At 47.9% G+C, this 14,125-nt stretch overlaps 1 protein-coding gene across 4 annotated transcripts in view; it reads left to right on the forward strand.

Moving 5' to 3' along the window:
• The window catches only part of ABL1 (ABL proto-oncogene 1, non-receptor tyrosine kinase), a 370,450-nt gene that overhangs the window by 254,282 nt on the left and 102,043 nt on the right, over positions 1–14,125 (forward strand). For all 4 annotated transcript variants that reach the window (XM_082263046.1, XM_082263045.1, XM_082263047.1 and 1 more), the window contains 2 exons: positions 237–410; positions 9,394–9,689. In XM_082263046.1, coding sequence (XP_082119172.1) covers positions 237–410; positions 9,394–9,689 — 470 coding nt within the window. The remainder of the gene's footprint in view (positions 1–236; positions 411–9,393; positions 9,690–14,125) is intronic.

The raw sequence follows: 14,125 nt of genomic DNA on the forward strand, positions 1-14,125 counted from the left end.
GAGTATTTATCTAACACATCCCATGTGCGCACATGTCTATGGAATATCATTGTGGATGCATATAAAGGTAAGTTTCGACCTTCTGGTGGTTGTGTTTTGAGCTTTAGGTCACCTGCTTGAGTTCTGGGAAATGTTTTAGGTTTATTGAGTTGATTGGTTGTGTTCACTATGACTCTGTTGTGGAACTCATACTGGACATTAAAATGTAACACGATTTTTCTGTGTTTCCTCTGCAGAAGCCTTGCAAAAACCAATAGTATCCGATTTTGAGCCTCAAGGTTTGAGTGAAGCTGCTCGTTGGAATTCCAAGGAAAACCTCTTATCGGGACCAAGTGAAAATGACCCCAATCTGTTTGTTGCACTGTATGACTTTGTAGCTAGCGGGGACAATACTCTCAGCATCACTAAAGGTAAGACATTTATGGATATGTTGCTTTTAACTATTACCAGTAATGATGTCAGAGTAGGCTATATGCCTGTATATCCTCATTGCATCTAGTTAATTATAATAGCTAGGGGCCCGTTTTCAGTGGATACTTTTCACTTTCGTTCATTGGCGGACACAGCTCCTGATCTTCTTGACTATCGTCTTATACTGCCCCCTATAGGAGTAGGACACTAGGCAGAAAAATAGTCTGGCTACGCCTATGGGCACTCCCAGGGGGTGTTTTCTGCCTAGTCAGGAGTAACGGCCTAGTTCCTTGCTGGGATCTCTGGTCCTGGCAATTTTTTCATTTAAGATAGAACATTTTCCTCTTACCTGTTTTTTTCCGGTGAGATCTACAATCAACTGCTGGACTGGGTGACGGATAATCTAGATCCAGTGGTCACTTCAGTCTGGCCAGCGAGCGCAGGCCTCAGCTCTGCGCTAGGTCAGCCGTGACATAGTCCCACTGGACATTTTTGGATATGTTGCTTTTAATTATTACCAGTAATAATGTCAGAGTAGGCTATATGCCTGTATATACTCATTGCATCTAGTTAATTATAATACCTAGGGGCCCGTTTGCAGTGGATACTTTTCACTTTCGTTCATTGGAGGACACAGCTCCTGATCTTCTTAACTATCGGCTTATACTGCCCCCATAGGAGTAGGACACTAGGCAGAAAAAAGTCTGGCTACGCCTATGTTTTTTTCCAGTGAGATCTACAATCAACTGCTGGACTGGGTGACGGATAATCTAGATCCAGTGGTCACCCCAGTCTGGCCAGCCAGCGCAGGCCTCAGCTCTGCACTAGGTCAGCCGCGAAATAGCCCCGCTGGCCTGCGAGTTAAACGCCTTGCGAGGTCGCATACGACCGGGTCTCAGCCCAAGTCCTAGTGTTCCTCCTGGCCGACAGCCTCCCCATTTCGATGGAGTGGAGGTTCTGTCTGGAGCGGTGCCAGCCTGGTTCCTGGTATGGGGAGTAAATGTCCCCCCCTCTCCCCCTGGAAGGTTTTGGGGTGGACGTGGACCCCTGGGTTCCCCTCCTTCATTTGTCGCCCATCCTACCCCCCCCCCCCCCCCCACTTTTTCTGGGGCAGTGAGGGTGGTCTGGTCCACCTCTTGGGATGGGGGCAGGACGCTATGTTGGCGATTTGGTGGGGGGGTGCGCTGCTGGCGAACAGATGACTGGTTGTGCAGGGATGGGGGGGGGTTGTATCTGGTGGGGGCTCCTGCCAGGGCCCCCCATCCTGCCTGGGCCTGTTCTTGGGGCCTAGGGATCCCTCCTTGGTCTCTGGGAGCTTCGTGGGGTTACCATTTTCTTGTAGCCTGTGTGCTTAATGCACGGCGGCCATGTTTGTGATTGAACACAGTAGGAGCCAATCAGCGTGTCCGGGGACCTGATGTCCGCCGGGACCTGCCGATTGTTCCCGAAGCAGACAGAATTGTGGTCTGCCTTTGTAAACAAGGTCCGCCTCCGCTCGCTCTGCAGAGACGGACCTGTCAGAGTCCCCCTCTCCTCTATGAGGAGGATCAGATGAAAACGAACAGCCTGTCCATTTTCATCCGATCAGACCCGCTGGACGGGTGGCAAACGTATTGCAATATGTCTGTTTTCAGCGGATCTTGATGGATGCCAGGCAGATGCCCGCTGACATCCGCCTCCCCATAGAGGACAATAGGTGGCCCTATCAGGTCCGTCTGAAAAACGGACAGGCAGACGCGATCGGTCCGATCGTGTGAATGAGGCCTTATGCATGGAAACACTGGTAACATGGGATCAGCGTATAAGCGTGGGTAATAATACTCCAAGTCTAATACAACATTGCACTGCAAATATTACCGCTTTCAATCTCATCTCCAACCTTGCAGAAATCTGTCAGCAAAGTAATTCGATTTGACAGATATTGTAATTATTGTGTCTCTGTGTAATTCTCTCTGCTTTATAGCCTTTTGTATGGTTGCTTGTTTAAAGTTGAACCCCAAGCAGATGTAGAAATTACTATATAAATACCATAAGTGGTGGAATCAGTTTTAAAATCCACCTTCTTGAGAGTAAGACGGGGAGAGTGAGATGTCAATATAACTGCATTGCTCAAAGCTTCCAGTAATGGATGGGCATATAAAAAAAAAATAGTTGTAAACCCCTGGTTACTTTATTTTTTTTTAGGACCTGCAAGGTAAAGGGCATAATGTGCTAGTATGCATTGCATACTAGCACATTTTGTGAAACTTGCCTGAAAACGAAGCCCTCCAGCGATGCGATATAGTCACTGGAGGCAACGTCCATTTTCTCCCGGTCTTCCTTCCGGGTCCACGGACTGCCACCGAAGCTGCAATGACGTCACTCCCATACATGCGGGGGGGGAGCCGTCATTCACGGCACAGGTATCTGAAGGAACGGCACGGATGGCCGTTCCTTCAGAGCGCATGTGCCGATGACGTCATCGGCTGCCTGCAATGTAAATATCTCCTAAACTTTGCAAGTTTAGGAGATATTTACAGTGCCTATAGGTAAGCCTTTTTTATAGGCCTACCTATAGGTACAAATTATTATTCTTTAGGCCAGGGGTCCTCAAACTTTTTAAACAGGGGGCCAGGCAGTTCACGGTCCCTCAGACACTGTTGGGGGCCGGACTATAGTTTGAAAAAAAATATGAACAAATTCCAATGCGCATATTTTATTTGTAGTGCACAAAAAAACAATACAATATTTATTGGTTTATTTATATATATATATGACCCCAGCGTGCCCCCTTTCAATGCCAGAGTGACCCCAGCGTGCCCCCTTTCAATGCCAGAGTGACCCCAGCGTGCCCCCTTTCAATGCCAGAGTGACCCCAGCGTGCCCCCTTTCAATGCCAGAGTGACCCCAGCGTGCCCCCTTTCAATGCCAGAGTGACCCCAGCGTGCCCCCTTTCAATGCCAGAGTGACCCCAGCGTGCCCCCTTTCAATGCCAGAGTGACCCCAGCGTGCCCCCTTTCAATGCCAGAGTGACCCCAGCGTGCCCCCTTTCAATGCCAGAGTGACCACAGCGTGCCCCCTTTCAATGCCAGAGTGACCACAGCGTGCCCCCTTTCAATGCCAGAGTGACCACAGCGTGTCCCCTTTGAATGCAAAGCGACCAGTGTGCAGAGACTGCCAGAGAGATCAGTGCACTTACCTGCAGTGGCGGGCGGCTTCTCCTCAGTCCCCCGGGTCTCCTCGAGTCCTCCCGCCTCCTCCCCGGCTAATGGCATGGGTTCGCCTTTTGGCCAATCTGATTGGCCAGGAGGAGGATCCATGTGACAATAGCGAATCTTCATTCGCTATTGTCACACAAATGGGTGGGCTAGGGCGCAGTGCTCTGCGCCCCGGGTCCACCCTTTTCCTGAAGCATATTACAGCTTCAGTGAGTGACCGACAGTCAGCCCTATGCCGATCCCGGCAGGCGGGCCGGGTTCAGGACCCTGGCGGGCCGCAGTTTGATGGCCCCTGCTTTAGGCTTTACTTCCTCTTTAAAGTCTACAGCCACATATTGTAGCTGCTGACTTTTAATATAAGGACACTTACCTGTCCAGGAATCCAGTGATGTCAGCACCCCAAACCGATCCGTCCATTGGCTCCGGGTGCAGGCACTGGTGTTCTGTCATAATAGGCGACCCGTCAGATTAGTTAACAGAAGTGACGTTCCGTCAGGTGCGCATTCGTTCCACCGCTACCAGGTTTGCTAATCTAACAGAACATAAAGGCGGCAGCGGACATGTTACTACACCCAGCTACGTCTTTAATTTCAGAGTAACTTTAGCAATAAAGTGAGCATATAGAAATAAATCTATTATATTGACATCTGTGATGCTGTTTGGATGTTATATTTTGAAAGAAGCTGGACGCCAGCAGTAGGAAGGTGGCGGAGGCCATCTTGGTACACCCCGCCCTGCTCAGCGCTAAATCTTTAGACTTTAAAAATGCAACATCAAAACAGCATTACAGATGTCAATATACTATATTTATCTGCTGACTTTATTGCTAAAATTACTCTGAAATTCAAGACGTAGCTGGGTGTAGTAAGATGTCCGCTGCCGCCTTCTGACTGCAGGTGTTCTGCCACTTTAGCAAACCTGGTAGTGATGGAACGCATGTGCAGCTTCCGTTACCTTATCTGATAGGCCGCCTATTCAGACGGAACACCAGGATCTTCACTAAGGGAAACAGGAAGTGAAGCCTTGCCGCTTCACAGCCTGTTTCCTACTGCGAATGCGCGACTCGCGCTGCGCTTTCTGAAAGGTCCCACTGTATTGTAGGGCCTGTGTGTCTCAGAAGTCGGGGGGGAGGAGAGGCCTGGAATTTCGTAGATCTCTGCAATTGTTGCGTGGCGATCTTACCCAGAAGTGGAAGCGGGTTTTGACCGGTATCTGCTCCCCCCAAAAGGTGACGGGGTGGGGGAGCAAAAAGCAGAGCTTCCCCTTTTGGGTGGAGCCCCACTCTAATGGTGTGCTGCTACAGTATATGTGTAGACAAACCTTGTTTAGGCCTAAAACCTTTTGTCAGTTTATTTCTTGCTTTCTGTGTCTCGTTGGGAGATTTCCCTTCACTTCCTGTTTAGAGATGCAACAGGAAGCATAACGAAATCTCCTCATAGTGAGGGGAATTCCCTTTCACACTGATCCATTTTTTTTTATGCAATTGTGGGGTAAAAAATATATCCCTTTAAATCCAGTTTAGGAGCTCTTAATACCAGGGCGCAGTGGGTTCAGTGCGGTTTTTAAAAGTCCCGCATGCTGCATCTTTGATGTGCTTTTCAAAAGCGCTACCAAAAACGCATCTCCCTTTTTGATTTTTATAGAAAACACATCAAAAACGTTTTAAAACGCACCCGCAGTGCATTTTTGGTGTGTTTTTTGAGTTGGATAAGCTTCACAGGTGCATGATTGGAGTCGGTAGTCCAGAAAATGTGACAAAAGCGCATTGTTTTTATCGCATTTTTTCAATGAAAGCAGCCTTAGTTGTCACCTGAACAGGTGTCTTCATTGGAAGATTCAGTGGCGGTTCACACTAGTGCAATGCCTTTGCTGTTAAGATCACATGCGATGTCTGTGTGATGCGATTTCAGCCATACAAAAAGTAAGTATGAGTAAACGTCCCCCCCCCCCCCTCCCTGGCGGATTTTGGGGTGGACAAGGGTCCCTCCCTGGGATGGTCGGACCCTCACTCTCCTGGGTTTCCCTCTGCCCTGTTGTGCCCACCTCCTCCCCAGCTCTCTCTACTGTTCCTTTTCCAGGTGTGTAAAATTGGCAGGCGGATTGGCTCAGTCGCCAGGCCGTGGATGCAGGGGAATGGTCCCCTCATCTGGAGGTGTTCCAGCGGTTGTGTCTTCGTTGGGGCACTCCAGACGTGGATCTGTTGGCGTCGCATCTACAGGATAGTGCAGAGGTTTATGGCCCGCTCCCGGGACCCTCTGGCAGATGCACTGATGGCACCATGGTTTCTGTCGTAGGCAAGACCATATGCTAAGTTCAACATGAACTATGCTGAGAAGTTTAACATGGTCACCTGCGCGAGGATGACGCCGGCATAGTCGTGTGTGTGCGTTCACGGATGGGCTAAGGTCAGTATCAGCTGCTGTCTGCCTTCCCTCCTCTCAAGTTGCTGCCAAGACTTCTTTGCAGGATCGAGGCGGAAAGGATTCCGGTCATTCTCGTGGCTCCAGACTGGCCTCGCCGGGCTTGGTATGCCGACCTGGTCAGGCTAGCCGCAAGCGCTCCTTGGAGGCTTCCTCTCTGGGAGGATTTATTGTCTCCAGGGCCCATCTTCCATCCTGCTTTATGGTCAATGTCTTGTCGGCTTGGCTGTTGAAAGCCAGGTGCTGAAGGGCAAGGGATAGTCTGCTTCAGTGCTTCCCACCCTGCTTAAAGCAGGAGAAGCGAAATCTAGGATGATTTTTCATCATGCGAGAGAGTCGTATATTGCGTGGTGTGAGTCTCTTTGGGCTCCCCCTTGCTCTTGCTCGGTGACCCGGATCTTGGCTATCTTTCATCAGGGAGTTGATCGAACATTGGCCTTGAGTATTCTCAGGGGTCAGGTTTCGGCTTTGGCAATTTTCGTCCACAGGCCGTTGGCCGCCCGTTCCCTGGTGAGTAACTTCTTCCAGGGGGTGCGACACTTGGTACTCCAGTGCGACCTCTGTCACCACCTTGATTTGGTGCAGTCGGTTCTTCAGAACCTCCTTTTGCAAGTATTCGAGTCCTTGGTTGCTGCTTGTTGCACGCAGGGTGTTGGTACTGGCGACATTATCCTGTCGTTCTCCCTATATGTTGGTCATGGAAACAAGTGGTACTTTGTCCCGATCCATCCTTCCCTCCGAAGGTGGTTTCTTGTGTTCACTTGAGTGTGGACATTGTACTACTCGGGCGCCTAGTGCTTCCTGGGCTTTAAGCCATACAGGCATTTGTGCTTCAGGTTGCAAGACCTTGTCATCTGTTCGCACCTTTACCAAATTTTATAAGGTGGATGTGCTGGCATCTGCTGATGCCTCTTTTGGCCGTAAAGTTTTGCTGGCTGCTGTCTGGAGGGCCTTTGGCCTTGAGGGTGTTTACTGTTTGTTTCAAGTGAGCCTCATTTTTTGTTCCGATGAGTCCTATGTTGTCTGGTTGGCTATGTTTAGCCTTGGGGACTTGTTCTTTTCTGCTGTTCCCAACTTCCCACCCCTTATTTTATGGCACTGCTTTTGGACGTCCCTACTGATATGGATCAGAGAACTGCATCCGTCAATGAGCGATAGAGAAAACTGGATTTTTGACTTGCCGTAAAATCCTTTTCTCTTAAGTTCATTAAAGGACGCAGTACCCGCCCCTCTGTTTTGAGTTGGGTTGGTGTTACTTTTCTGACACTGCTTTGATACAAAACTGACATCCTATGCAAGAAGAGAGAGGGTGTACCCTCTGGGACTGCCCATAGGCGTAGCCAGAACTTTTTTTATGCCTAGTGTCCTACTCCTGTAGGGGGCAGTATAAACTTACTGATATGGATCCTAGAACTGCATCTGACAATGAACTTAAGAGAAAAGGATTTTACGGTAAGTCAAAAATCCAGTTTTTTCTTTATACATAACCTCTTTATTTTCTCATTTTATGTATGGCATCTGAAGTTTTGTGTTTGCACTGCTCTTTACAATGAAACATTAAAATCTTTTACATAAACCAAAACTATAGGTAAAAGGACAGATTGAAACCGTTTATCTAATGCCAAGATTGATTTTTTTTTTAAATTTGGATAGAGCAGGACAGGGGTCTCCAAACTTGTCAGAAAGAGGGTCATATTGATTGTTTTACAAATTATTACAGGCCCAAAAAATAATTTTCTTAAATAATCGGATTACTATTATATGTTTTACTTGGCCTGTATTTGTAATTAGTGGTCACCTCCCCCACCTATAACTGGTCCTAACAGTAAGGAGCACTGGAAGGGCAAATGCAGATCAAAGAAGCAAGGGGATTTCCAGTCACTACTTACCAACCAGCCAGCGACCAACCAAATTAACCTGTCTAACAGTATGCGTTAAAATATCTCTGCAGACCCTAACTCTACCTTTAAAGAGTCTCAGTATCAGGGTGCCTTGCCGTGGCCTGCAGCTTACGCATGTATTTGCAAATGTGTGCAACTAAACCCCTGTTTTTAACGCATACTGTTAGGTTAATTCGGTTGGTCGCTGGCTGGTTGGTAAGTAGTGACTGGAAATCCCCTTGCTTCTTTGTGTATTTGTAATCAGCATTTTATGATTTAGAACAGTGGTCTCCAAACTGCAGCCTGTGGGCCAGATGGGGCCCTTTGAGTGCCTTTATCTGACCCTTGGGGTACTATTCCACCAACGGATGGGGCACTATTCCCCCTACTGACACTAATGATGAGGCACTATTCCCCCTACTGACACCATCAATGGGGCACCATTCCCCCTACTGGCACCATCAATGGGGCACCATTCCCCCTACTGGCACCATCAATGGGGCACCATTCCCCCTACTGGCACCATCAATGGGGCACCATTCCCCCTACTGGCACCATCAATGGGGCACCATTCCCCCTGCTGACACCATCAATGGGGCACCATTTCCCCTACTGACACCATCAATGGGGTACTATTCCACCAAATGACACCAATGATGGGGCACTATTCCCCCTACTAACACTAATGATGGGGCACTATTCCCCCTACTGACACCATCAATGGGGCACCATTCCCCCTACTGACACCATCAATGGGCCAGTATTCCCCCTCCTTACACCATCAATGGGGCACCATTCCCCCTACTGACACCATCAATGGGGCACCATTCCCCCTACTGACACCATCGATGGGGCACTATATCTCCCATTTAAACCAATGATGGGCACTGATACTTTGGCATTTTCTACTGGCCACAGTCTGGCCCCCCTGAAGTCTCAATGACAGTAAACTGGCCCTTTGCTTAGAAAGCCTGGAGACCCCCGATTTAACACAAAAAAAGCTTCACAAAGTAAGCAAAGAAATTCCAAGAAAGGTTTATGCCCATCAGAGTCTCTATCAAGGTCCCCCTTACATCAGAGTCACCGCTTACTTCAGGTGTCCCCATCAGAGTTCCTCCTTACACCTGATAAAATGTTGCAGCTGGCCTATTTTGTCACATATGCCAAAGTTTGAAGACCCTGAAGTACAGAATGGTTAAAACCCCTGTTGTCACATGGATGTCCCCATTTGAAGATCCCCCTCTACTGTTGTTCTTGTGACAACAAAAATGTGGGGTTTACCCTCGCTTTCTGTCTGGTGACATTGGTTTTGAGGATAAAGAGAGGTAATCTTCGTAAGGGAGAAAATAAAACCTGACAGGGCTTTCAAGAGTTTTGGCTTCATTTTCAGTTTATTGATGATTATAGTAAGTACCGACAAGTGGCACTGAAGGTTCACGAGCTGATCACCTCTGATCTTCTTCATAACTGTTTTCTGTATGTTAGGTGAGAAGCTCCGCGTTTTGGGATACAATCACAATGGAGAGTGGTGCGAGGCCCAGACCAAAAACGGACAGGGCTGGGTGCCCAGTAACTACATCACACCAGTCAACAGCCCCGAGAAGCATTCCTGGTACCATGGACCTGTGTCTCGAAACGCTGCAGAATATCTGCTGAGCAGCGGGATTAATGGCAGCTTCCTGGTTCGGGAGAGTGAGAGTAGCCCCGGACAAAGGTCCATATCGCTGAGATACGAAGGCAGGGTTTACCACTACCGTATCAACACTGCTTCTGATGGAAAGGTAGGAGGAAGCTCATGACTCTTATTTATTATGGTATATTGATCGTTATTTTGTTTGTGTTATGTTTTCAGGGGGTTACATGCAAGTATTTTGTTTTTCTTTTCGACTAAATACTGTACGTATTTTATTTGTTTTGTGTATTTTATACTAGGGGCTTCACTTCCCTTAGGCCCCGTTCACATGTAAGCGATTTTCTGCTTGAAGTTTGTAGCTCTAAAATGCTCAACAAGCAAAATCCCATTCATTTTTCTGCTTCGCTGATGTGCGCTGATGTGGCAGCATTGATGGGCACTGATAGGCTGCGCTGATGGGCACTGATGAGGTGGCACTTATCGGAACTGATGAGGTTTTTCTTTTCAACTAAATACCATACTTATTTTTATTTGTTTTGTGTGTGTATTTTATACTAAAGGCTTCACTTCCCTTAGGCCCCGTTCACACCTGAGCGATTTTCTGCTTGATGCTGGTAGCTCTAAAACGCTCAACAAGCAAAATCACATTAATTTTTCTGCTTCGCTGATGTGCGCTGATGAGGCGGCACTGATGAGGTGGCACTTATGGGCACTGATGAGGTGGCACTTATGGGCATTGATGAGAAGGCACTAATATGCCCCACTGATGGACACTAATGGGCACTGATAGGTGGCACTAATGGGCACTGATAGGTGGCACTATTGGGCGCTGATCGTCACTGACGGGTGGCACTGATGGTCACTGACGGGCGGCACTGATGGTCACTGACGGGCAGGCACTGGTGGTCACTGACGGGCAGGCACTGGTGGTCACTGACGGGCAGGCACTGGTGGTCACTGACGGGCAGGCACTGGTGGTCACTGACGGGCGGGCACTGGTGGTCACTGACGGGCGGGCACTGGTGGTCACTGACGGGCGGGCACTGGTGGTCACTGACGGGCGGGCACTGGTGGTCACTGACGGGCGGGCACTGGTGGTCACTGACGGGCGGGCACTGGTGGTCACTGACGGGCGGGCACTGGTGGTCACTGACGGGCGGGCACTGGTGGGCCGCACTGATGGGCACTGACCGGCAGTACAGATGAGCAGGCACTGATGGGCAATGGTATCACTAATGGGCACTGATTGGTGTCACTGATGTGCACTGTTTTTGCTTTACTGTAATCGGGGCACTGATGATCAATGCCCTGATTACTTGTCCTGGACTACCCTTCGAGGGGGAGCCACTGATCGGCTCTCCTCCCCCCACACTCTGACAGGGTGAGGCAAGGAGCGCTGATAATCGGCACTTCCGCATTTACATGTGACCTGCTGTGATTGGACACAGCCGATCACATGGGTAAAGAGCCACATCAATGGCTCTTTACTAAGATCGGGGTCGCACCGTGTCCTAGGAACCGGCCTTTCTGGGGCGCCGTCATATGATGTCCTCCCAGAACGAGAGCCGCACCGCTCCGCCGTCATTGGACGGTGGGCAAGCGACAAGTAGTTCAATGCTTTTACCCTAAAGGCCTGTACACACGATAAGAAAATTGGAAAGTAAAGAGCGATCTGCCGGATTTCGGCTGGTTAGTATAGTGCTTTCGACAGCCGATTACACATTTTTGGACGACAGAAACTGGATGTGCAGGCTATAAAATATTTATCGTAAGTGAACACAAAACGTCCGATTTTCTTTTAATTTACAGTTTTCGTCCAAAAAAAAATCGAGTTAGACTAGGCATGCTCGGAAACGAAAGAATACATACAAAACAATTCAACACATGACATCACTTCTGAAGTTGAATTCTGTCATACGAGAATTTTCATATGAAAGTAACCTCTTCTTCTCTTTCAATGCAACAAAAAACGGATGAAAATTTTTCCGATAATCTGAACGTGTGTACCAGGCTTTAGGCTCTTTTCCTTTATTTTCACATGGTGACCCTGACAGTAACACACTTCCTAGTCTAGGATGACAATGCTTAAAGGATAACTCCACTTTCGTGGGGGGGAAAAAATAGCAAAAAAAGAAAAAAAAACAATATAGCGTATACAATTGTGACACAAATCCTATTGTAATTGTATGTTATTAAAAATGACCTTTCCTTTTTAATCTGCAGCTGTTGTAATTTTCTGAAAATGCATTGCAATATGGCCGCCTGGAGGTCTTCTGTACACAGAATGTATACTGACCACACCCCCAGAAACATCATTTCCTGCTTGTGTGATTGGCTCACCAATATTCCCAAAAGTCTGCCTAAGGCGGGCCATACATGATACATCTTTCTTATTCAATTTCCTTTACTTTTGATTTACCGTCAACTATGTAGTGCAAGGGCCTGCCTGATTGCATGCAAATTGAAAGTGTTTAGGTGTGACCTCATATTATATGATTTTGGTAAATCTAAAGGAAAATTGAATAAGAAAATTCAATAATGTTTGTCCAGCCTAAGATAAAAGTCAGATTTCTGGCACCCCCTGCAACAAAAATGTCATTTTTGGTGAGATACACCCAATAGGAACACGTCTAAAGGGATGCAGGCCCAGCAGCTTTCCTCATTAGAGCCCTGCAGGTGCACAGCTGATTGATATTTATGAAACCACTCCCATTAGACCCACTCAGCACAAAGGAATACACAGGGATTTCTTCAGAATAAAAAAAGGATGGAATCTGCAACAAAGTTTGTTATAATCCTTGTAATGTACAGAGATCACCCAGAGGGGAATGTTTTTTTTTCTCAACAAAAGTGGTTACACTTTAGGCCCCTTGGGACAGATCCGCCTGTCAGTTTTTCAGGCGGATCTGATCGGATGCCCCATGCATCTCTATGGGGCAGAGGATGTCAGCGGAGACATGTCCGCTGACATCCAATCCGATCCTGTCCATCAAATCCGGATGGATTGAAACCCAATTTTCCATCCGCCTGGCGGATCGGATGAGAACGGACAGACGGTCCATTCTTATCAGATTCCCCCATAGGGGACAGCAGGGATCTAACAGCTCTGTCTCCACACACAGAGCGGAGACAGAGCTGTCATCCGCCTGCTCAGCGGGGATCGGCGGATTGCCAGATCAGCCAATGGGCTCCCGCTGCTGTCTCAGCCAATGAGTAAAGAGAGTCCTGGGACAGCTAATGCTATCGTGAACATCACTGGATTTGAGGGAATCCAGTTGAGATAGAAGAACGGTCAGCTGTTGTAAACAGCGCGCCTGCAGTTTGGGGGCCAGCGCGCGCCGCCCCCGGAGCGCTCCTGCCCCCACCCAGGGGGGGGACTCCGATGCACGGGGCAGGTGGCTCCGATTGCCGCCTGGCACCCGCGATTGTCCCTGCTGAGAGAGGACGACGGGCAGCTGTTGTAAACACAGCTGACCGTTCTTCTCTCTGGAATGATCACAGAGATCCTGTGATCCTTCTATTCAGGATCTGTGATCATTTACCAAGCCCAACCCCCATACAGTTATAAACACGCCCCTAGGTACACATTTCACCCCTTGATCACCCACAGTGTCATTATTACAGTAAAGGTGCATATTTATAGCACTGATTACTGTAGTAACGTCACTGGTCCCCCCAAAAGTGTCAAAAATGTCAGTTAGGGGTCTGATCTGTCCGCTGCAATATCACAGTCTCGCTAAAAATAACAGATCGCCGCCTTTACTAGTAAAATAAAAAATAAAAATCTTTCCCGTAATTAGTACATGCGATAACTTTTGCGCAAACCAATCAAGATACGCTTATTGCAATTTTTTGTTAACCAAAAATATGTAGAAGAAAACAAATTGGCCTAAAATGTTACATTTTGATTTTTACATTTTTTTTTGGGAATGTTCTATAGCAGAAGTGAAAAATATTGTTTTTTTTTTTATTTCAGTGCAAAAAATAAAACTTGCACAGGTGATCAAATACCACCAAAAGAAAGCTCTATTTCTCTATCGTCCATTGACAGACGCAGCTCTCCTTGCTTCATTACGATTGGGTTATGCGCCCTCTTCAGTAGTAGACTAGGCAGTGCAAAAGCGCAAATGCTGTTACCAGACACGCCCATAGGGGCTGTCCCTAACGACGTAACCCCGGGCACAGAGTGCTCACAAAGCAGTTTCCTAGCAAGCAGTGAAAAAACACAACCATCCCCATAGTAGAGGGGCGGGTGCTACGTCTGTCAATGGACTTCAGAGAAAAGGATTGACAGTGAGTTCTTACAAAAAATCCAATTTTGTGGGGGGGGGGGGGGGGGGGAAGGACATAAATTTTATTTGGGTACAGCGTTGCACGACCGCGCAATTGTCTGTTAGAATAACGCAGTGCCGAATCGCAAAATATGACCTGGTTATTAAGGTGGCAAATCTTCTGGTCCAGAAGTGGTAAAATGGTCTTCTACTTTTAGCCAGAAAGCCATGCATCTGCTGATTTGCAGCCTGTAGAGGTGATAAAACATGCTACAGCCAGGGTTGGATCTGCTTGGCCTTTTTTGTCCTAATG

This window comes from Pelophylax lessonae (assembly GCF_965119305.1).
Source record: "Pelophylax lessonae genome assembly, chromosome: 7".
Lineage (NCBI taxonomy): Eukaryota > Metazoa > Chordata > Amphibia > Anura > Ranidae > Pelophylax > Pelophylax lessonae.